Here is a 24,125-nt window from a genome sequence, read left to right on the forward strand (position 1 = left end):
TACCAGTACTCCATCATTGCTGAAATGTATATAACTCACATATTGATCCTAGATGGTGATTTCTACTGCACTTCTAAACTGTTAGTTGTGAGCACTTTCCTGGCTTGAGATATTTTACGTTAGACTTGACATACAGAGCACAGCATACTGGTTTGCTAAACTCCATCTCTAGGTCTAATTTCTTTCAGTAAATGGCAAATATTTAACAAAAAAAGGAGCCTTTAAAGTCATGTCAGGTTTTGATTTCATTTTTATTTGTGGCACTAACAGATATCAATATTTTATAATATATAATATATAGTCACATTAAATGCAGATGGCTAAATATTCTCGTGCTTTCAATAGTCCATAGTTATACATTTTAAATTCCAGCTTAAAGAAAAAATCTGCCACTGCTGTAGTCTGTGATTATAAAAATGTAAATGTACAAACTTCATCTTCTTCAGTTTCATTACAATATAGGAAATGTGAAAAAGCATTTTCATTTGTCCTTTTTAAGTTAATCAATTTAACGAAATATTTTCAAAATATGTACAACAACAACTACCAAAGTAGTTAACATTTGAAAAAGATGCTGCTATAAATACTTGTGAGACAACATACAACAGCCATATGCATTAGAAACCAAGGGCCAACTTATGCATGACCTGAACAATAGACCACAAAAGTTCTGGTTACTGACATAAACCAGCTCCGCTTCATTTCACAGTGCAGAATGAATTCTACATCTTCGACCTCTATACTCTGAATCATATTTATAACCTTCACAGTCTGTTGCAAATAGAGATCCTTTAAGGTGGCTCAATATTTTTGAAGTTCCATGTTTGTTACCAGGGTTCAGCATATCTCTGCACATTAGCATTCTATACATCATACCCCATAAGTAACTTTTCAATAGACACTGTCTCACATTCATTATTGATTGCCTGCTTTCTCAGAGCTCCAGCAGAGATACAAAGTTAATTTAATTTTAAAAACCAGTGACCCCAACACATGACAATTTAGGTATCATAACTTTTTTCTTGTGATTGTTTTTTATAGATCTTTACTCTGGTTTTCACCCTAATCACTTACAGCCCTTCTTGAAATCAAAAAAGAAGCAAGTGAATAGTTTGAAATAGTTATATATTTTAACAGCTGGAAATGAGTATTACTTTTCAGATAGCTAGCAAAGTTTTTAGTTTTGCCCATAAACACAATTAAGTATTAACACAGGACTGCACAGTGTTTATATTCTTATTAACCTGCCAACAAGAATAGTTTATTGGCAACCTTAAATATTCAGAGGCAAAACACAATTCCTTGGCACAGAAGCTTTACAGCAGAGCAACATATTTTCCCCTTAGAACCATTATGCAGGAACACACAGAAAATTAACTACAACTTATTTTGGCTTGTAGTCAAGAGAATAAACTAAACTTCTTGATGTTTTTTGCCACTTCAGACTTTGAATGATGATTATGGGTGCATACGGGGTTAGATTTTCCAGTTACCTATTCTTTTTACATGATTCAAACGAGCAGAGGGACCTGTAACAAAGAAAAGCACATGATCGTTCAAGATATTTTTAAACCTCCAACTGTTGACATTGTTAACCAAACATTCTCCCATGGGGCTGTTTTCAAGCTTGGTTTCTTCATCTGCTCCTTGAGACTACTTAAGCTTATGTGCTTTTTTCCTAGCTATATCACTTGATTTAATGAAAAGTGCTATCTCTGCCTAAAAACCCACACCTCACACATCCTTAGGTATTATGTTTGCAATTGTGTTATTTCTGGATTATAGGTGATGCATGTTTCTGTGAAATTCCTTCATTTTGTGGAATGAACAGAAGGCCCGGCTGCAAATATGCAACATCTTTTGCAGATGCATCTTTTGCATCTGTTGCATCTGATGCAACATCAACAGTCAAAATCTGTTTTGTATTGGTGAGCTGTCAGTGGCCATGAAAATGAATTGATGAGTACTTTGCTTTCTGATTGAATGAAGGAAACTCCCAGTGGCTTTGATTCAGGAAAACACACAAATGCTTATCTTCCTTCCCAGTCCTCGGGTCATCTAAGCATATTCGTTATTTTAAATACATATGCTAAGGTGTTCTTCCAGATTCAAAGTTACTGAGCTTTGATTCTATCAGAGAGATATACATTAAGGTCACCACAAAAGCTGAACAGGAATAATGCATTTGATCAAGTCTAAGTTTTCCATTTTGACCCCTACTATTGAGGAAAAAAATAGGTCATGGTATAAATTATTAGCAAGGTGAAGAGTTCAAATTATGTTTTATCTTCCAATTCAAACAGAGTAACAGCATGCAAATGCCTGCCTCTCACTGTGCATGGGAACTAGAATCACTTTATAAGCTCATTTGACTACCTGTATATCAAGCTTGGTCAACCTTATCATTGGGGCTCCTGCCTCATTTCCAGCACAGCAAAGCATACATCAACCGTGGCTTTGAGTCTGTAATTTCTTTCATTGCACCCACAGATACTGATAATAAGAAGCAGTATTTGTTCATTCACAATTATACTTCTCTGCTTATGTGAGAAGAATAGTCCACTGCTTGACATAAAGGTATGGAACTAGGCCATGCTTCCTAGAAGACACTCAAGATGATATAATTCCAATCGACGCGTTACTTGTTGACAACCAACTCCAAATTCGCCCAGAGAACACAGGGACTGCTTGCAATTGGTGCAGTAATTATCTTACCTGGCTCCTTTGATTGCCAACAGAATGATACACTGCACGTATCAAGAGCTGACGTGACCTAATGCTGATGCCAAACATCACCATGAATGCTTGTGGGAACTGTGATGGAGCCAAATTAGTTTTTAAAAATCTCAGTGAACAAACAGAAAAGGCTACTTCGGTGCAACTCCAATCTTTATTGGAAAAGACACGGAATCTGCAGAATCTCCCTTGCACATGCCACTAAAAAGTGGTCTGAAGCAATCACTTTACCAAGAGCAACAGCCTATTCTTCAGAGATACAACTTGCTTTCCCCACCATGTGCAGACAAATTCCTCTGCAATATTTCTACCAAATCTCTGAGCACAACTCTACCTAAAATGAATTATGGCATATAAGCTAAAGCAACTTTTATAGCTTCCCTTTGTTGAGTAAGATTTTTAATCCTGCATGGACTTGTGCTGCAACTATACCTACAGCTAGACATCTAATGGGTTATTTGCATGTGTAGTTATGGTTTTTTTCCACAAATAGTCATGGTAAATCCCAAGGCAAGTTACATAAGCACAAAAATACACATCCATTGATATAGAGAATTTCAGACATCCAGCTGCAATATTTTGCATTTTATGAGATGGCAAATAGGAAGTGGAAAACTGCACATAGAGATCTTAACTATATGATACTGTTTGACACAATTTAAGGAAAACACAAGTTCACTTTTAAAATCAGAACGTTAAATGGTACAGCTCTATGACCTGAGTTCTGTCTACCAGAATGAGTCAAAATTTGGTCTCAGATGAGCTATTTTACTTCCTAGATCAGCTGATTCTCCTTTGCTCGTGTGGCAGACCCCATGGCTGGGACAGCCTCCTTGCTAGTGAGACATGTTCATTTCTCATAAGTAACCACCAAAGGCACCAGGGAACCCATCCTGGCTGATGGCTTTACTTGATGCCACCTCCATGACTTGCTGTTATACTTTGGATGTGTTGAACACCTGTCAGGTTCCTTGACAGATCATTTCAAAAACTGAAGGGTTACTTCCTTGCATACTGTCAGGTCTTCTCCAGGTTGCTAAATTCATCCCATTCCTGTAACACATCTGTGTCTCCCTTTCTTTTGGGTAGGATCTGTAGTGTAACCACTTTCTGGCAGGTCTCTGAACTGCCCTGCACTAGGGATGAACCATTTGACTGAGCAGGCACCTCAGTCAAGGTGGTTGGCACCTGCAAGAATTTTCCTTCAGGAGTCTGTGGACAGCAACAGTGCAATTGAAAGCTATTTCTTCAAAACAAAGAGTGATTTATTTGCCCAAACAGACACAGTACGCCAAAAAACGGATTAAGGAAGAGAGAGGAGAGCTATGCAAATGCTATCTTACCTATACTTGGCATTTCCCTTAAGCATCTATTTCTGCTCTGGTTTCTTTTGGCTGACCCAATTAGAGACTGTGCTGTGCAGACCCCGACTCTCAACTAAGCAAGGTCAGCCTGCAGCAACTTCTCTCCTCATTTCCTGCACAGTGAATTTTTTAACCTTAAAGTTCATGACTTTAGCAAACAGCTGTGTAATCAGGGGAGGAGTGGAGGAGCTGCCTTTTCACAGATAATACTTGAGCTCAAATGTTTGTTGGGATGCTCCTTATCTAGGTAATTGGTTGCTTTTTACATTTGCTTCCCATGACAGCTATGTTTGATCTACTTCCATTGCAACTAACCCTACATAAATAAGCACCGAGTCACGCATAATTATGCAACACAGATTCTTCCCAGCTCTCTACAATACTAGCTAAATAAACGACTTTGCTGTCAGCAACACAGATTTGTCCCAGTTCTCCACAATATTAGCTAAATAAATGACTTTGCTGTCAGAAGTCTTTGTCCCAGAAGACTTTGAGAAGACAATGGAAGAGAAACAGATGCCATTACTGAACTGAACTACCTACTCTGCTGCCTAGTTGCTGCAACCAAAATCTTCCAGGAAGCAAAGCCAAAAACAGTGCTGTGCTCACATCTCCAAATCACAACATCATAGAACTTTGACAGAGGAGGCAAAACAAAGAAAAAATTTGCTTCAGCCCTGGCACAAAGCAACCTGTCAGCCACTGCCTACAAAAAACTCAGTGTTCCTTAGACACGGGTAAAGAAAGAAAACCTTGATATTCAGCTATTATGTGTTCACTGTCCTCTATGGATTCAACTTTTGCTCTCACCAAGTTGTCCAATTGCAGGGAAGAATCAGAATTTGGCTCTCAATATAAAGCATAAAACTAGAAGAGATATTAAACCACACTTGGTAGAAAGCCTTTTCAGAAATCTGACAACATTTTTACTTTAATCAGTTATCAAGGGCATGAGATCTCAGACGTCAAAGTGTCATGATGACTTTGGCACACATAAGACCAGCTTGCATATCCAGTATCTGGAAGGACAGCACAGTAATAAAAAAATAATACTCTGTCTTGGACAAAACACTGCTCTCTTTTATTTTCATAAGAGACCTATATAATGAAATGTACTCTTCTGTTGTGTCAATGTCAAAAGTAGCAAAAATTATCCTGTCTTGGAAATGAGACAAGACAGGCACAGTATTTAGCAGAATATATCAGTCTATCTGGTGTACTTTCATGACCTGCACTGGTTATCCAAGTGTTTTGAAATAAATCCCCAAAGATATGATAAAGACTTGTTTTCATGAGTAGGGCTATGGATTCCCTCAGAGACTTCTGCAAGAGCAAAGCAGTTGGAAGAACAAGAAATATGGAAGTATCTAGAAAACAACTGCATGAAGTGCCCTTTAATGTCCAAGTCCCATTTTTTTCTGTCAATTGGTCAAGTGGGGAAATAAAGGCCTGACTTCTTCATAATTTGTAGTCTTAGAATCACAGAATTTCTCAAATTGGAAGGCACCCATAAGGATCACTGAGTCCAACTCTTAAGTGAATGATCCATATAGGGATCAAATCTTCCAACCTTAGCATTGTTAGCACCATACACGAATCAACTGACTCAGCTTAGATCAAAATACAAATAATTTCCAGTGCCCAACCACGCTCTGGGGAAAGAACCTTTTCCTGAAGAAACTTCCCCTGACACAGCTGCATTCCATTCCCTTGGAATCTATTGCTGGACACCACAGAGAGGAGACTGTGCCTGCCCCTCAGCTGCCCTCCTCAAGGAAAGCACTGACTGCAATGGGGTTGCTCCTCAGCCTTCTCCAAGTTGAACAAACCAAGTGTGAACTCGGCTGCTCCTCATAATTGTATGCATAACATAGATGTAATTTTTCACATGAAAAATTAACTGCACATCCAGGTTCCTGATGTACTCAGATCACACTGATGCAAATTTCCCTGAAACACTGCTGTATTTTGTGCCATTTCTCTGATTCTGTGGAATTTCTAGTTTATCAGAAACCAGATTTTTTTTTGACAACTTCTGAATATTAAAATTTGAGTGCATTTTAAAATTATTTAAATGAGGACAAGTGAGCAAGCTTTAAGTCTATTTACACATTTATGGTTGGCATCAGCTAACTCATGTGTTGGGAAAACTATATCTGCTTTTCTACACTCCCTTAAGTCCCTGGATCAAAGTCTGCTCTTGGATACTGCAGTGCAATATTGGGATGCCTCCACTCAGGACAATTGATCTGCTTCTCTTTACCAAGAAACACAGTATAACTTGAGATTGGGAAGAACAAAATTTGATCAAAGAGATAAGTAAAGTTACTCCAAAAATCACACACAGGCAACTGAGCATTTAGTCATCTGGGAGCTGACCGATTCACATCTAACCACAAAAGTGAAACACACACAATTCAATTAATAAAGTTCAGGCAGACATTAAATTGACCTCACAGTTTCACTGACAGCTCTCAGCACATGTGATCAAGGTTTAAGTGCTGGGAATCAAGGTCTAGGACACACTGCAGAAGTTAGGAGAGAATATTTATTTATAAATTTGCTTCAGGGTCTTATATATGATCTTTCTTAGGCTCACCTTGTCTAAAGGACATACAGTATTATCACATAATACAGAATGAAAAGGTCATGAAAATGAAATTATAGTCATGCTCTTGATGGTCTCTTTAATAAAACACATTGTCTGTTCACATGGTTGCATATATGCATGGGTGTGTTTCATTAGCTGTTCAAAGGTTTCAAATACATTCCTGATCTTTGATTCAGTTAGAGGAAATAGTGCATGTACCTCCTTCTGATGGAAGAAAGAAATGTCTGCCTAGAACAGCTTAAAAATAGTTCTGAAAACAAAGCAAGCATAGGTTGCTTCATCCACTGTAAAATATAGAAGTACATTTACCTTTCTTAACTTTGCTGCTCCAGCACCAGAGCGAATGGCCTCCAACAGGGCTTGTCTTGCTTCCATTGGATTACCTGAAGCTGTGGCAGAGGATTTAGGAGTGGCTGCTGACAGCTGCATGGGAGGTGGTGGTGGTGGTGGCTGGGCAGGGGCAGGTGGGATACACAGCTGCTCTTCCTGAAGGTCTTCTGCCTTCTGCAAGGACCGTTCTGCGTCCCTAAAACGCTGCAGCTCTTGGGAGGCCAATGAGGAGATCTGCTCATCATGCAGTTGAAAGAAGGTGGTTAATATCAAGCATGGCTAAACTGTAATTATTTGACATTAGATTCACTTTCAGTACCCCAATTTCACTTTTCTTGGATGATGTAAAACCCATAGAACTTTTGTTTGCTCATGGGGTTGAACATCTGTTACTATTCACTCACATCACTCAGCTGGGCTGACTACCAGCATTGAGGACTTGGCATTGAATCTGTCTCAGAAACTCAATCTTTATTTACTGTGAGCTTCAGCATCCTGTAACTCTTCTTGGCATGTAAGGTAAGAGAGAAAGTTGGACTTGGTATTAATTTGGAAACAACCACAAGGGTTTTGGAATCAGGAAGATATATTAAGGCTGCAGTAGCCACCCAGGAATATGATTACTTTTTGCAGTCTGGGCTGCACAGAAATATTCTCAGATGACAGGGAAGCTCTTCCAGATCTGAGCTCTCAGACATAGCTTCACTGAAAAAAAAGCCATTAAACCTAAAGTTTCCAGCCATACTTAAAAAAAAAAAAAAAACAACAGAGAGAGCTACGTGAAAGCACTGAGGACAAAATCAATTGATAATTCTTCCAAGTTTCTATGGAATTTCAGAAACTAAAATTTCTGCACAAATTACCAGCTTGGAAACTCATCCTACTTTAAATGCATGCAGGCGAAAAAGACAGTCTTTCAGACTAAGCCAGCTTTTCCATCAACTGTGTCAAGAGATACTTTTTTCCATTAATACTAGTAACAATCATGATGAATTGTTAGAAACTACGATGATTCAGCAATTATTAAGAAATTCAGTACTATGGGGCAAATAGGTTTCCAAGTAGATCCATTAAAATTCATTTCTCAGACAAACTGCAGCATAGCTTCTGTGGTGAAAAATTAAAGCATTCATCTCCCCTAAAATAATCCACAGAGAGCTCCTGTATTATATTCCTTCCCTATACATATATTTACACACAATGTATATATGAGCATCATGTCATGTTAGATAAAAGGAAAACATTTGAGACAACATGAAAGGGACACCACATCTGTACAGTGCCCTGTACACACACAAACACACTGATTTAACTAGCACAGGCGACATGGTGTGAAAAGCATATGGTTTCTAGGGGAGTTCCTTTAAAATCATGGCAAAAACTTCTCTGCCAGAGGAGAGGATTCCAAAAACTCTCAGTGATGACTTCATTGTCAAGCCTCTTTTACATAAATTGCTATTTATTCCTAATGAATGCAGAATGCAGTTAAGTACGTGTGAAGATTGCTGCTGCTTAGCACATCCCGCTCACAGGCTCAGAGGAAGCTGTGCCCTACCTGCAGCAAGGGCAGTAGGATATTTGAGGGGTGAAGTAATTCCCTAACACAGGCAAGAGAATTTTTCTATCTCATGCCAGCTATCTGGATATGTGCTAATGAACTGAGTCATTGCACGAAGGAAAGGGGAACCTCCTTGCCAAGGACACGTCTTTGGCCGGATTAGTCAACTGAGTGAAAACTAAGGCTAGAACAATGCAGGTTTTGGCTATTAGAAATAAGAGATGCTTTAATGGTTAGATAAATCTTCCAGAGAGAAGGAATCATCCTGCTGTGGTGAATGTTGATGAAACATGAACATCAATTACTTGCATACAACTTGCACCATGTTAGCAGATACACAGCACATAGGAAAAAGCCCTAGTGCATTTTCAGGAAGCTGGAATTGGATATATAGGGTAGGTAATGCAAATATATAAATCCAACTGCAAACTCCTAAACTACAGCTTTGTGCGGAGAAGCTGTGGATGCCCCATCCCTGCTGGTATTTGAGGGCTGGTTGGATGGGGCCTTGAGCATCCTGGTCTAATGGGAGAAACCCCTGCTCAAGGCAGAGGGGTTGGAACTAGATAATGCCTAAGTCCTTTCCAACCAAAACCATCCTAAAAAAAGACCCCACCTAAATGTGAAAATGATGAACATTTGATGCCTTCTATGTACACTCGCTGTAATTGGTTTGGATTTCTACATGCTTCTTCCTATGCTAAAAGCACACTATTTGAAAGACCTTCAAATTTTATAGCAGAGAATAGGGTTGAACCTGCTGTGCTGTCTGCCTAAGTCAGATCTGGTCTTCTGTCATACAGTTACCCCCTCAATTTCTCTCTTTGCAGCACAATGTTTAATTTGTGGGATATTTGGGTTTATTCAAAACACTCAGAAGGAATAGAATGACCTTCAAAGATCACTTACCATCCTCATTCCTTACCTTTTTTAGCTTTGAGGTGCCACTGTGGCCTCTAATTGCTGCTAGTAGGGCTGAGCGCTCATTCTCTGGCTCAGTGTATGAGGGTTTCCCGTGATTGCCATTTAATGCACCATTTGAAACCTAGAATGTGAAGGGAATAAACCTCACATTGTTATTAGATATTTACTTAGAGATATCTTGGAAACACTTTTTGGCACTTGTACCAGAATGCAAACTATGAAGACTAATCAGTTTGTCTTTTTTTGGGCCTGCTTGTAAAACCTTATTCACACTGAACAGTAAGGGTATGTGTAGATAGTAATGCTGTACTTGGAGATGCAGTCCATATCCCCTGAGCATGAAGTCAGTGGCATACTATACCCTAGTAAAACAAAATGCAATTTTCTTTCACTGCAGATATTTACAAGTTTTCTCCATGCTGTGTGTTCCTGCTTTTACATAACACACTGAAACGAGGGTTTGGCTCTTAGACTAACCTCAATTACCTCTCCTTTATCTGAATCTATGCACCCTCTGCCTACCCAGCTAGTGCAGCAGCCATGATATTGAATAATATACAGGATGTGCAGAATAAGCAGCAGCTTGGTCTGCATTTTGCTATTATAATTTTTTCAAATGCCTTGCGTTCTCCGGCTCATCAGCAACTGTACAAGTTACCAAACCTCTGGTGCCTGACAGGGTGAATATAGGGCTCTGCAGTCTGATCAGGTTAAAAAAGGTTTACACTTTACCTTTCTGAGTTTCTCCTTTCCCCCAGCTGTTTGAATGGCTTCCATTAGGGCACTGTGCAATGATGTGTCCTTTGGAACTGGCTTTTGGATGACAGGTTTGAACTTCTTCTTTGGTCCGAAAATATTGGTCTGCACATTAACATCCAGTTCACCAACAGTATTAACATCTGAATCATCAGGTTTCTCCTCCTGTTCTGACTCTGCATTTGCTGCTGCACCATTTAGCTCAGGTGAAGCTTTAAGTGAACTAACTTGTACACCATTAGTGGGACGCCATTTAGTGGCTCGTGAAGATGAGCTGAAAGAGGATGGGACTCCTTGAAGATCAGGAGACTTGAGGGATGAGGTTGAATTAGTATGGGTCAAAGTCTCACACTTCTGGTCAAACACAGTCTTTTTCTCTGCTACACTTTGCTTGCTGTTTAAACCATGATCATCTTCTGCACTGTTGTTATCCTTTGAAGAGGATTTAGTAAGTGGGACACTGGCATTCTTTTTATAGAAACTCACAGGAGTTGCTTGATTTGGTGCCCTGATATTAACTACTTTGTTTTCCATGCCAGAATTATCACCAGGTGTAAACCTGTGGGATGCTTTCTGACTGCAAGCAAAAATACTTGAAAGGGTTTCTCTTGTTTCTGATGACTCTGTTTCCACAGGGCTATATTTGGCCACAATAATACATCTTTTTGGTGAAACTTCCACTTCATTTTTAACCTCTCCTGCCCCTTGCTTGTTTTCATCTTTCTCATTATATTCCATAGTGTCAGATTTAAAGGTAGTTGCATTGATGTGTCTTGCAATGGCAGAGGCAACATACTGACTTGAAGTTCTCCTGTGTGGCTTTACGAACGGGAGTTCCAGCTTGTCCTTACTAACAGCTGGGGCTGCTAATGGTGTTACCTGGGTCTGGGTAACTGAAAGAGCTGGTTTGGTCCTCTCATTCTCAGATTGTCTTTCAGCTACCTGGGTAGTAACAGTTAATGGTGCTGCAGGTTTTGGAGCTGAAAGACAGACAGGTTTGTGTTCATGTTTTATAGTAAAGGGCTTAGAATTTGCGGTGACTATTGACTTTTTAGGAAAATGCTCAGCAGAGTCATCACTTTGCTTTTCCATAGAACTTGACCTCCAGAATGCCTTCACTCTCCCAATATGAATTTCCTCACTTTCATCAGAAGAAAAACCTTGTACAAGCTTACTAACACTGGTGTTTGGGCCTATAAGATTGCCCAGTTCATCTATCTTAATGGCACCAGTGGAGACTGAAACTCCTCTATCAAAATGTCTTACTTCTGGTTTGGGAGGGACAACTTTAAATGTTGTCATGCCCATTTTAGGTTCGTAGCTTGATCCTGAATTCTGGGCACGATGACACCATGCGGGTGTTGATGGGACTTCTACTTCTGTTTTTTTTGCTGGTGGCCATTTGATTTCTAACTCTGATTTACTTTTTTTCAGAGATCTCTCCCTGCTACTACATTCATTAACTGGATTTAGCTTGTCTTTTGCTGTACTGATTTCAGCCATGGCTTTGGAGTGAGATGGACTCAGCTTGGATTTACATTCCTCAGACTTCACACCATGTTTAGGAGAGAGTTCCAGTCTTAAGCTCTTTTCATTTTTTTTTTCAAAGGAGGATGTGAGAGATTCAAACATATCTCTCCTCTGTTCCACAGGCAAGTGAATGAATTCATTTTCAGATGGTTGCTGATATATTAGGTCCTTGTATACAGCTCCACCATCTGTGTGTCCCTTATCAAAGGAACCTGCATTGTTGTTTTTATTTGTGAAGTTTCTTGCATTAACAGAGTCCGCTGAGACATTCTGTGAAACCTCAATCTCCACCTCTTGATTTTCATATGAGTAAGAGGTGCTAATTTCTGGAGCATCATCTATGATTGTTACTGGAACAGAAATGGAAACATCTTGGGTGGCCTCAACTTTTCTTATGTGTCGGTTCAAGGCTTCACTGGCGTAGTCAGAGTCAGAGTTACTGACACCATCCACTGCTGTAAAATACACATACAATGTTACATATAGGCAGTATTTAGGCAATATGACTATAAATTACACAAACAGCCAGTGCAAGTTTATGCAAACCATGTATTTTAGGTACACATTAAGTAACAGGCTTTTTTTTATGCCTGTATTACAAAAAAAGGAGACGTCCAGGTCCTTCTTATTGTTGGGTTGCTGATTAGCATCGGCAAAATATTCCCGCAGTTCTGCTTCAGCCAGTGGGAAACACATAAATGCAGCTGAAAGCAGAATTTCATCTATTGTTCATACCTTATCTTTGACTAACTTATCTAAGTGATAAACATTTCACCACATGACTCCAAAGTAGAAACATTTCTAAGAAACAGCAAGCAACTCCAAATTATATTTCCCAGACTTGGTTTGTAATAACAGCCCAGCTGAAGGATTTCCTTGAACAAGCAAAAAAACCCCAAACAGTACTTTTATTTTTTCTCCATTCTTCTCACCCTTTATTACCAGTGACTCCAGAAGCCTCATTGTGCAAGAGGGCTACATATCCTCTCAAATTTGCTGGTATAAATCAAAGGTTACAACACAAGCTAAGGAATGGCTGTGTCTTAGAACTCACAACAAATCAAATCACACTCAATTCCATTGCAGAAGTATGAAAATGAAGATGGGAAGTTAAAAAAAAATCAATGTCATTTGTTGACAAACCAATAATAGAGAAGTTGTTTTTTTTTTTCACAGTAGGAAAAAGAGGAGCTCAATATGATATTTTATCTCTTCCCACTGTGTCATGTTTTCCATTTTTAACTTTTAAATGCACCTGTTACCACAGAGGAGACAATGAGTACAAAAATGCTCCATCCTTTTCCACTTCATAATAATAAAATAAACACAAAGGGATTCTTCATTAAACACAGAGCTAAATTCACAACTGATGTAGCTTCACTGAAGTCAGTGAAATTATACTAAATTTGGCCTATAAAATGTGTCCATTGACTGCTGTTCATCTCTTTTTGGTAGAAGACATTGAAACACAAGAACAATCTGACATGCAGCTTGAAAACTATTCAGTGGGAGCCTATAAAGGGTGTCTGCTCCTAAAGCAAAGGAGCCACTTTGGGAGGACCACATTCTACCTCACACTCATGAGTTGTGCCCCGTGATCTCAGTGAGAAACATACAGGATGTCTCAAGAGTACAGCTTGATTCTGCATCCACTGGCTGTGTCTCTTGTATTTTGCACTTCAGAGGTAGCACACACTTTCCTACCTTCTAAATCTTCATCCAGGTCAGCCAAAGTCTGCTGGAGCCGTGCTGTAATGAATGTGTGTACATTCTCATGCTTAGCCAAAGCTGTTGCTTCATCTTGCCTGCTAAAGGAAAGAGAAGAAAATCATTGAGTGTATCCCCTTTCTTTCACTTTGCACTGTTGCTGTGAAACACACTATAATTTCAGCCCCTTTGCTCCCACTGGGGTTCTCAAACTCATTCCCCAAAGTATGAAAAATGTGTAGCCTTACACACAGACCACTGTACTGACACATCCACATCTAGGAAAGGTCTTGGTGGGGCTTGAGCAAGCCCAGTGTGCTGGTAATCAAAAAATTACGATTAATAAAGCCTGCAAAGAAATGGTCTGGCTGCAATGTGAAGTACACGCTTTAGCTGGACTGCAGAGACACAGCATAGGCCAGGACAAAGGTTTTGCACATCCATACAATTTTAAGGCAGACCACTAACAATCCCATGCACCCGCTGTAACAATATATGTGCACCTTAATTAAATAAAAATTGCATGGTAATGAAAAATAAGTACACTCAAAGTACTGTTAGACAATCACTTTGCATCTTGAGGTGTGGGAGGGAGTGAAAGCAGTTTCTAATGAAACATCAAGGGACCTGCTTTTGCCAGAAAACTGATGAAGATGTACAATGACCTAAGACAAGTCTGAAATCAGAATGAGTGCCAAGTGTTGATTTGGCTTATTAAAAGAAGAGAAGAAAAAGAAAATGAAACAACATAAATCCTAAAAACACCCCCTAAAATTATAAAAAGAGAAAACAACAACAAGCCAGACAAAAAACCACCTGTATAGCAACCTGGTCCACAACAGTTCTCGTTTTTATTAGAGGAAAATCTTGATCAGCAGATCATTTTTATCCAAATAATTGAAACAAGAATTTCACATTGGACAATTTATTTCTTTCAGTTACCTCACCCAAATTTAAGATGTTGTGATCTGTGACACTGTATCTATGTTTTTCCCTTGTGATTAATCTATTGAAAAAGTCGCTTTCTATTCCAGCCACACTTAAACTAACTCTAACTGGGTGAAGCAGATTTGCCCTTTTCAAGATCATACCCTTAATTGCACAGATACAGTAACACATGACAGATTTTTTTGTTAGTTTACCAAACACTACCTGAAAAATGCCATTTTTCTTCTTCCCTTTAAGATAATAATCTGAATAAAAATGCAGGCATATTTCCTGACATTGATTTAAATTTTGTCCAACAACGTAGCATAATTTTTTGTTACTTTGTTGTTTGATTTTCAGTTGCTCATACCAGCAGCAACTGAAAGGACATATTGAAGCATCAGTTATTTGATTTTATTTTACTTCATCATTTATTTAGAATTCACTTCTCCTTTATGTCTTTTGTAGTAGTTCCTGCAGCCTGATCCTTCTACTTTTACCTAAACTGCCTTGCACTTACAAAGCTGATGTCAATGTATGCGGCATCAATGAAAACAACAACATACACCTCCAAGGAAGCCTTCCAAAACTGTCATGCACACATTGTTGTGTATCTAAATACACAGATGGGATTAATTCAAGACAACAAGGCTTGATATATGACTAAGAGGTTTCCTCAACTGGAATCAAAGACAGAAATTAGAATTGGTTGTTTTAAATACAGACAAGGATACAGGATGCTCTGTGACTGGAATAAAATTTCTTCCAACATCTGCCACTGACCTGAGCTTTGACAGCCCTGAACATCCCCACAAGCCAGGGTGATCTTATGATGCTCAGGCTCAGCATCCACACTGCAATATTCATACTGAACTGAGTTTTCCCCCTGAAGGATTAAGAGGATGGTGGAGCAAATCAGTTAAAGCCTCCAATGCAGGCACCTGGCGCTGTAGGACTGCAGTCCCTCTGTATCCTGAGGCGCACACACACACACACATGCATCCATAAATCAATGAGATTACTCATCTGAGCAATCTGACAAAAAGATTTACACCTATTGCAGCATTAGAATTGGGAGAGAAGACTGGCAAACAAAACTCTCAATGTGAAGATGTCAGAAAGAAGGAACTAACTGAATTTCATATTGTTCTTGCAGTGGGAAGTTTCATAAAATTAATAAAAAATACTCTACTTTGAGTGCATTTTAAAACAATTTATTTGCAAACTCAGAGAGAGCATTTACAATGGGAGAACCATTCAAATTGTGCACCAGCTAAGCAACAAGTCTATCCATCACGGCAAGCAAATATACTTTCTTCTTTACAAAGCTGGTCTTGCAGAATAGTTGCACACAGCTGGAGGCAAGTAAGTGACACACACTGAGACATTCTCTGACCTACTGTGGAGAAGGTGTTTCCAAAGCCCTGGAAAAAAAATCTGTAAACTCATGAGACCTAATTTCATGAAGACTATGCCAGCTCACCACCCTTTTGCTACCTGATTATATTTTCCTGTCTATTGCCTGACTCCTTTACAATGCAGCCAAAATCTGTATTACTAAGGCTGTCCATGCTGGAATTTCTACAGGAAAAAATAGGCTTGAGAATTTTACTGGAAATTTCTCTAGAAAAACATATTTGGGATGGGAGCAAGCATTCCTGGGCTTCAAATATGGAGCACAGGTGCATTGCACTGCACCGACCAGTTCTTTTCTCATGTCTATCAGTGGGAATCTTTCAATTTTCATAGCAAAATGATCCTCTCCTTGCTGGGCACAACAGTCAGCAGTGGTCTCTTTCATTATCCTCTGAGCACTTATGCAGTGACTATACATAATTTGCCTCTCAATCTCTGCTACAATCTCTTTATTTAGACAACTGCGATAATATTATCCAATTCACAGCATTTTTCTAAAGGAAAGAGAACAATGCATTGAAAATGAAAGGATTCTTATTTGCTGCTACAGAGGGAGCTTCAGAAAAAGCAGATATTGTCTTTTGCATTTCTAAATCTCTAGAAGAGCTACTGTTCGATGCATCTCCAAACTCACCTACAAAGCAAGCCAGAAGGTACAGATTAATCACAAGGGCTTTTCTTAAAATTCTTACCACTGGGAATTTAGAATGGGCTATGTGTTTTGTGAGGTGAAGGTCTGGTAGTTTCCAGTAGCTCACATGACTTACAAATGTGCCTAAGAAGACTCTTTCTCACAGGAAAAGGAAAACAAAAGGGCCTTAATTTTTTTTTCCATAGCCTTCTTCCCTTCTACACTTTTCTTTTGTTGACAGCTGTTCTGGCCAGAAGCCAAAAAAAATATTACTTATTTTGATACCATGTTTTACATTCTGGATAAACATTACCAGTGGTATTTTCTCATACATGCTTTTTTTTTTTTTTTTTTCTGACTTAGGGGAGAACTTGATAACCTTTATGCTGCCTTCCTGGTTAAAATATGAGGTGCTAAAAATACAGCACTGGTGAGCATTTAGCCCAAGCTCAAAATGGCAAATGTGCATGGTTCCTGGAAGCCTGCGCACATATTACTTATGCAGATTAGCAGAGATTTGTGCAAGAGCACAGAACGAAGCAAAGTGACTACTAAACTACAGCATTTAATGTTCCACTGAGCTCAGGCTACAACGCCTAATTACTCCTTGGCAGTCACTTGCGCAGTTGGAGACAAAATGAAACTTACAGCAGCATTTTACCAAATTAGTGCCATGAGAGACATACATTTACGAGAAGGTTAACATTCTAAGAAAGACAGAAATTTCTCTGACAAAACTAGCTGGAAATGCTGCATAAAAATCAACCCAGACTTGTGGTAAGACAAAGTATTCACAATGAGAAAAGTTGCCATTTTATTATAGTCAAAGCAGGTTTACCTGTGGGTCCCTAAATGATAAATCTGACTCAAGTTTCTCTAAGCACTTCTTGGGAGGTTTTATGAGCCTCATGTATGGCACCAGAGGTAGAGACCACACCTCCCACCATACCTGCTTAAAGACAACACAGACCTATGTAAACTGCAGAGATGGGAGGGAGGAAGACATTCAATTACCCAAATGCAGATACTTGGTGCCATTTTAAATGCTGTAGGGTATTGAAGACATCTGTCTGGGGCTCTTAGACTTAATGTGGAAGAAGGGAAACTTGTGTCCTACCTGAATGGCAGCAGGTAAGAAGAAGCCTAGTAGCAGACATGTCTCAGGTTAACTGAATGTGATTTGCAATCTCACTCATTTTGCACAGTATTTGCTGTACTGAGAGACTTGAGAACATGGCTCCTGTGAACCTATTACTTGGTGGGGTAGGAGGACAGAGCCATTGCAAATAAGTCAGATCCATACAGGCACACTGGGCAGTACGACATGCAGGGATGTAGTGACGAATGTGAGGTACATTGAGAGCATTCAGTTTCTCACATGAGCCTTGGGTAGCTAAGAGGGACTGACCTACATGGAAAACTGACATGGTTACTCCAGTTCCAAAGACTGGGCTTTGGAAAATTCAGGCTCCCCTCCCTGGGACAGCCGTCCCAGTCTGGTACTGGGGAATTACATTAACACATCTTTATGTATCCAAACTTTTCCTCTTTAAAATGAATCCACGATATTCACCTCTTACACAAATGCTGCAAAGAGAAATGCTTCTCCCTTGTTTATATATAAAGGTGGGTGTTAAAGAAGAGACTGGTGCTGAAGGACTTCAAGCTGTAGGAAGTATGGCTGAAGCTTTTAGAAAACAATTTGTTACTCAATCAGGCCAGAAAGATGGCATTAAGTAAACTCAGGGTTTCTATATATTCATTTTTGTGAGTGATGCAGCAAAGCACTCTTCAAAAGTGGAGGCAACTGTTTTCTGGATAAACCAATGGTTTCCACAATCTTAGAGACCATTTTTGCATTCTTTCTACTTCTTAGGCTAGGTAATTCTTTTCCATTTCTATTCAAGGAAGTAATATAACTGCAGCAGGAGAGCAGCTGGAATAAGTCCTGGACACTCTAGTCACCTAACCTGACTCTAGTCATTACCTGACCAGTGATATTTTCTGTTTCTACTGCCCCCTGAGAACTTGAGAATGAATTTTTCACCAAAGCCTGTTAAAATTCAAAAGTTGTAGACTGAACAATTCAGGACTGGTTAGATAGCAAAGTCATCACTTGTGTTTGATGCAAGATTTCCGAAATTGGCAGGCAATAGGAAAGAGAAAAAACACATGGTCATATTCTGTTGAATACTAGATAACCTACTTTTTTACATTCTTAGACAGGCAATTAAAAAAAAAAAAGCTGCACATATTTTTGAGAGCAAGGTACAAGTATCACTTCCTTTCCATTTTCAGTTTGTGTTCTGTTTCTAGTTCTGTGGCACTACATCAAACAAAGGTCTTTGCACTGCATTTATATCTGTGCTGAATAAATCATCAGAGATTGAATTTAACTTTTTTAATCCTGTAACACAGAGGACAAGTAGTGTCTTCAGATATGCTGCCACCCAATTAACAGTAAGAACTGGAAAATAGAGGTGAGGAGGAAAATGAAGCAATTTTTCAAAGGCAGCTGGGTATATGGTGCTTTTACAATTTTCCTCCACGGTTACTGGTCAAGAATCTAAACAGAAAGCAAATGAGTATGCTTTTGCATAGTATCATTTTGTGTTCTAATGCTAGCAATCTCTAATTTGGTACATACCAGGATGATTTAAGCTTCCAGAGCGCCCAACATATGTCAATTCCAGGTCCTGCTGCATAAGTAGCAGCTTGTAGTTGCTGTAATGCGGATGCACCCCCACTCCCCCTCCTCTGGCAACAGCTTCTCCAAAGGAAAGCCCGTGGGCAGACAGAATTGCCAGAAATAGTCAGGAAAGGAGGCTAGCATGATTTAGATCTTAATACAGTCACATCACCTGTGTGATGCAACATTGCATGTTAAAAGATGGTACAGTCAAATAACTTCTCTTGATTTACACAGAAAAATAGAAACAGAAAAGGACCAGAGCCTTCCTCTCCTGTAAGCCAGAACCAGGCCTTTAGCAACCCAAGCTGCTCTCTAATATTTAAAATATTCTACAGCTCCAAAGCATACAGTATTTTTCCAGTGGACGAGTTTAACAGAAAGGCTAATCAGTATTCTTGCCCTAGAATGACTGTGAGTATCTATTACTTAACCATAATATCCATAATATTTTTCCTCCATGAAGATCTGCCAGCAAAAAAGTGCACAAAAGTTTCCAAATTTGAAGAGCTTTCTGGAACAAGGGGAAAGGGAAAGCCAGAGATAAGGAAGGAAAACGATGTAAGAAGCAGAGGCTTGCAAATCTGTCAGACATCTGTGTCTTAATTAAATAATTTTTCTTCCCTGAGGTTCTCCCTGTCACTTTAACCCTTTCTCTACTTTCCTACTCATTGAAACTACTTTCAAAAAAGTAAAACAGACCTACCCAGTTAAAATAAAACCTATCCTACAGAGAAAAAACAGAACTAAACTTTCTCCTGTTTCTCAGAGACAGTTACAAGTAATTATACAGAATGTGTTTGCGCACAGAGGTATATATAATACATACATACACTGCTATTTTTCACTGCAGTTTTTCCTCTTCCCTTTCTGCCTTCTGCCACTCACTATTTTTATTTCTTCTGACCAGCTTCCATGCTGAATTCTCTCCAGCTACTGACTTCTCCTTCTATCCTGTCCTTCCCAAGCAGAACACAAAACCCTGCAACATTTGAATGTGAATGGGCTGGAAATTAGGCAGAACAGGTTCACCCACCCCTATCATTTCAAGCTTTTGTTTTAAACTAACTCATCAAAATCCAAACAGTTTAGTAGCAAACAGCAAGTACTTCTCAGGTTGGTAACTAAGAGGACTGTCCTCTCAGCAGCTTCAGCTACCCTGACCAGAGCCAAAGGTAACAAATTCTTTCAAGAGAAAGGGAGGAAATGGGATTATCTCTGTCCAGACCCACAGCACGAACTGATCTCTGGAGGGTTCCCACTTCCCCACCCCCACCCCATGTCCTCTACTAGCTGTACGTGAAAAAATATTCCTCTCTCATGGCTACTGAAGCAGACACTCAAGCGAGGGGAAAATCCCTTTCAGACTTTTAGAAGGTATTTTGTCTTTTTGCCACACACAAGCCTGTATTTATTTATATCTGTATAACTACAAAGTTCCCTTCACATTTTAAAATACTTTTATTAGACATTTCAATACATTTAAAATACTTTCAGAATAAAAAAAAAAGTCTGGTATTTTAAAGTGTTTTTCCTTCTCAGAGACAGGACAGCAGAACCACTCTTAGGAGTGACCCCCTTTAAAACACTGATTTCAGTTGCTTTTAAAGTTGAGAAACTACATCCCTCTGTGAGGTGACAGTCCACATGACAATTTATATCATGCCCATAATCATATCTTATTTCAATAAAAAGGTTTAAATTTCTTCCAAGAACAGAGTTTGCAGGAAAAGGAGAGCTGCATTCTGATATATTAAATTCTATTTAATACTCAGCCCTTTGAAAAAAACAGTGGTCCTGGCATGGTCTATCTGTTCACTACTCTGCCTTGACTCTCTGCCCATCAGCCCTCCTTCCCTAAAACAGGAAAATGCCACCTCCTCATATCACATGAGCACTGTGTAGAGAAATGAATTAAAGTCTGCATAGCATGTGAATACCAGTGCAATGAGTAACATAAAGAGAGCCAAAGGAAATTAAGTAGTAATTAATTAATTCCAGAAGAGAATTTGAACTGAGTGAACAGGGGTATATCAATCTTTTTAATTGAGTGCTGAAACTTAGAAAGAAAATAAAATCGAGTCCCATGCCTGTAACCAGAGATGTTATCATACTGCACAAAAGAGGGGGAATTGACGTTAAAAGGGGAGAATCTAAGATTACACACAGAGCCTCAATACTGAAGTTACCTAACTTTGAGCACATGACCTAGCATTCCTAATAATATTATTTTAACATAATTTTTAACGTGTAATTATTTATAATGCTCCAGACAGTAGGTGTGTATGATGCTTTATAGGCGTGTAAAATTGTCTGATCCCTGCCCCTAGGAGCTTGCGTGATGACACCACACATGGGATGGGAAAAGAGGGGGTATGGGAGGACAGGGTTGCAACACTGTGAGATCATGAGATGTACTTACTGCTACATAAGCAACATTTCAGCTTCTCTGTGGTTTTCTTGTTACTCATTTAACACTATATATTAAAATTTGGTGAACAGATACATAACACAAAGACATCAACCGTAAGAAAGGATATGAATAAAGAGAACTATGTAGTACAATGTTCAGACTCAGCAGTTAATATTAAAACATTCACAGGCAAACGTTGCATATAGTCAATTATTTATATGGGTTTAGCCCTTGGCACCTCCAGCTGAGGTCTGGATTCTGTTCCACCAGGCACTGTACAAATGTATCGTGAGATATGATAGCTGCGTTATGGTTTTTGCTGTACAAAAACAGTCAGTGTCAGAAGGGGATCTCACAGGCACAGAGACTAAGATGGTTTAACAGGTTAGACGCAGACCTAAGAGTAGGACTAGAGTGTTTTGACATTTGTTTTGATATTCTAATTGCTAATTAGTATGTACATTTGGATTACGATTTCTTGAACAAGAATCCCCAAACCTAACCAGACAAAAAGGAGTGCATTTGCACGTTGCTACCATGAACAGAAATTTAAAACCATAGAGGAAAGACCCCAGCTTGGAGCCCTGGAATCCATGTACCTTCTTTTAGAAATCTGTGTTTCTGTGCTCTGGGAACTGAAGTAGATTAGAGCTCTGCTGTGCTGTTATATTTGTTTGTGCAAAGCCCGTGGTTGGTGTAATTTCTGACCTGGCCACAATCTTACCCTGCTGTGTGCAGACAAACATATCCCACGTCAGAGACTGTACCCTTAAATGCTCACAAGTTTCCTCGACTTCAGCAGTAAATGAAAACCCTGCTGTGATATTCTAATGCTATCAGACATTACAGCCACACAGAGATCACCTAGAACATCCAGGAAACAACTCCAGAAATCCTAAGAAAAATTAATTTAAAGCAAAACTTAAAACTTATTGGAGGAAGCCACACAGCAAAATATTCTTGATCTTCTGGGGCACAGGCTAACTAACTCTTTGGAGCAAACCTATATGAGAACTGTGGACTTGATTCTGCTCTTCATTGCAGTTCTTCACAATGGATGGGCAAAATACTACCTGGATGTTTTTTACAGCCCTTCACACTCCAAATATTATTTGCTTCCACTTTAAGGGTACTTTTCACAATCTACCAGAGTACAAAACTATTTTAGCACATAGCACTATTAATTCTTAGGAATTTATTTCACTGGCTGAAAAGCCCACTTTTTGGTCAGGCTTACAATTTGAAATGGCAACCAAATGTTTCCATTATTCTTATTAACCTTTTTTTCCCAAGCCTTAGCCAAATTAGTCACTAATAAAAATTCTGGCTTCAGTAGAGCTCGGACTCAAGGAGAACTCAGTCTCACCGCTGCTAACCCCTACTACATTACAGTAGCAACACATTGTTCCAATTTCTTTGTTCTTATCCTCCTTTTAGAATTAAGTTTACATCACCAGGGTACAAAGTAGAAGATAGGAATGAGTAAACTCTGTGTAAAATTTTCCTTTATATTTTGTAGCGTATGAAATGCACTTAAAACTCTGTATAGCTTGGTATCTGTTGTTCACACAAAGTGTATTTTGACTTCTCTGGCTGGTTTGGTCCTGAAAGTAGCCTATTTATCAAAGAGCTATGTAGAATTTCTGAGTTGCCAACACATTTTACTAGTGGGGTGGCAGTTGTTCTGACAGTGAAAATGGAAATTGATGTTTTCCAAATTTGCCTGTACTCAAAATTGTACTAATAATAGATTTCTATCTGATTAAAACAAGAATTTAATGCAAATAGTTTTAAAAAAATACCTTTTCCCCTTTCCTCTACACTTAGGAAGTGGCTTTTAAAAACTTAGCAGCTTGACCTCAAAAGGGTTTAGAGGAGCACAATTTTCAAAGCTGCTTTGTTTACAAAAATAGGTTATGAGTGGAATTGGATTTACCTTCAAATATTACTGGCACATTCCAAGCATAATACTTTAAAGGATATTAGTCTCAGCATCACTGTTGTGTCAGTCTAAATGGTTGCTGACATAAGATTAAAACACATCACAAATGTTAAGTTTTTGCTATATTGCTCAGCTGATCTGTAGCAATTTTGCTGTCTCAGAACCAAAATAATAAATGGTATTTATGAAAAATAACTGCATGCCCCAAACAACAACCTATTTCAGCCCCAAACCTCTGTTTTTCAATTACAGATATATTAGATAAATACAGAATATTTAGCATTGTAAAATCACAGGAAAAAAAAAAAAAAGAAAGTTGGAAGCCTGGCCTAATCTCCTTCTCCAAGCAGGGCTAACTTCAAAGCCAGAACAGGCTGCCCAAGGCTTCACCTGACTGACTTCTGAGAATCTCCAGACACGGAGATTCCTCAACTTCTCTGGGGAACCTCTTCCACTGCTTAACCATTCTCATTTTGAGGAATTCCCTCATATTTAAATTTTTCTTTCTTTTAGAGAACCTGGTGACAGTTGCTTCTTGTCCTTTCACACTGCATGCCTGAGAACCCTGATAGTTTTCCTTCTGTTAGGGAA

General features: G+C 39.0%; 1 protein-coding gene across 3 annotated transcripts in view; it reads right to left on the reverse strand.

Moving 5' to 3' along the window:
* Positions 1–232: 232 nt before the first annotated feature.
* Positions 233–24,125, reverse strand: part of COBL (cordon-bleu WH2 repeat protein) — a 114,468-nt gene continuing 90,575 nt past the window's right edge. For all 3 annotated transcript variants that reach the window (XM_031062783.1, XM_031062782.1, XM_031062781.1), the window contains 5 exons: positions 13,514–13,617; positions 10,256–12,264; positions 9,525–9,644; positions 7,021–7,275; positions 233–1,529 (listed from right to left, as the gene is read on the reverse strand). In XM_031062783.1, the coding sequence (XP_030918643.1) occupies positions 1,512–1,529; positions 7,021–7,275; positions 9,525–9,644; positions 10,256–12,264; positions 13,514–13,617 (2,506 nt within the window). In that variant the 3' untranslated portion in view covers positions 233–1,511. The remainder of the gene's footprint in view (positions 1,530–7,020; positions 7,276–9,524; positions 9,645–10,255; positions 12,265–13,513; positions 13,618–24,125) is intronic.

Source organism: Geospiza fortis, unplaced genomic scaffold, assembly GCF_000277835.1.
Source record: "Geospiza fortis unplaced genomic scaffold, GeoFor_1.0 scaffold362, whole genome shotgun sequence".
Taxonomy (NCBI): Eukaryota; Metazoa; Chordata; class Aves; order Passeriformes; family Thraupidae; genus Geospiza; species Geospiza fortis.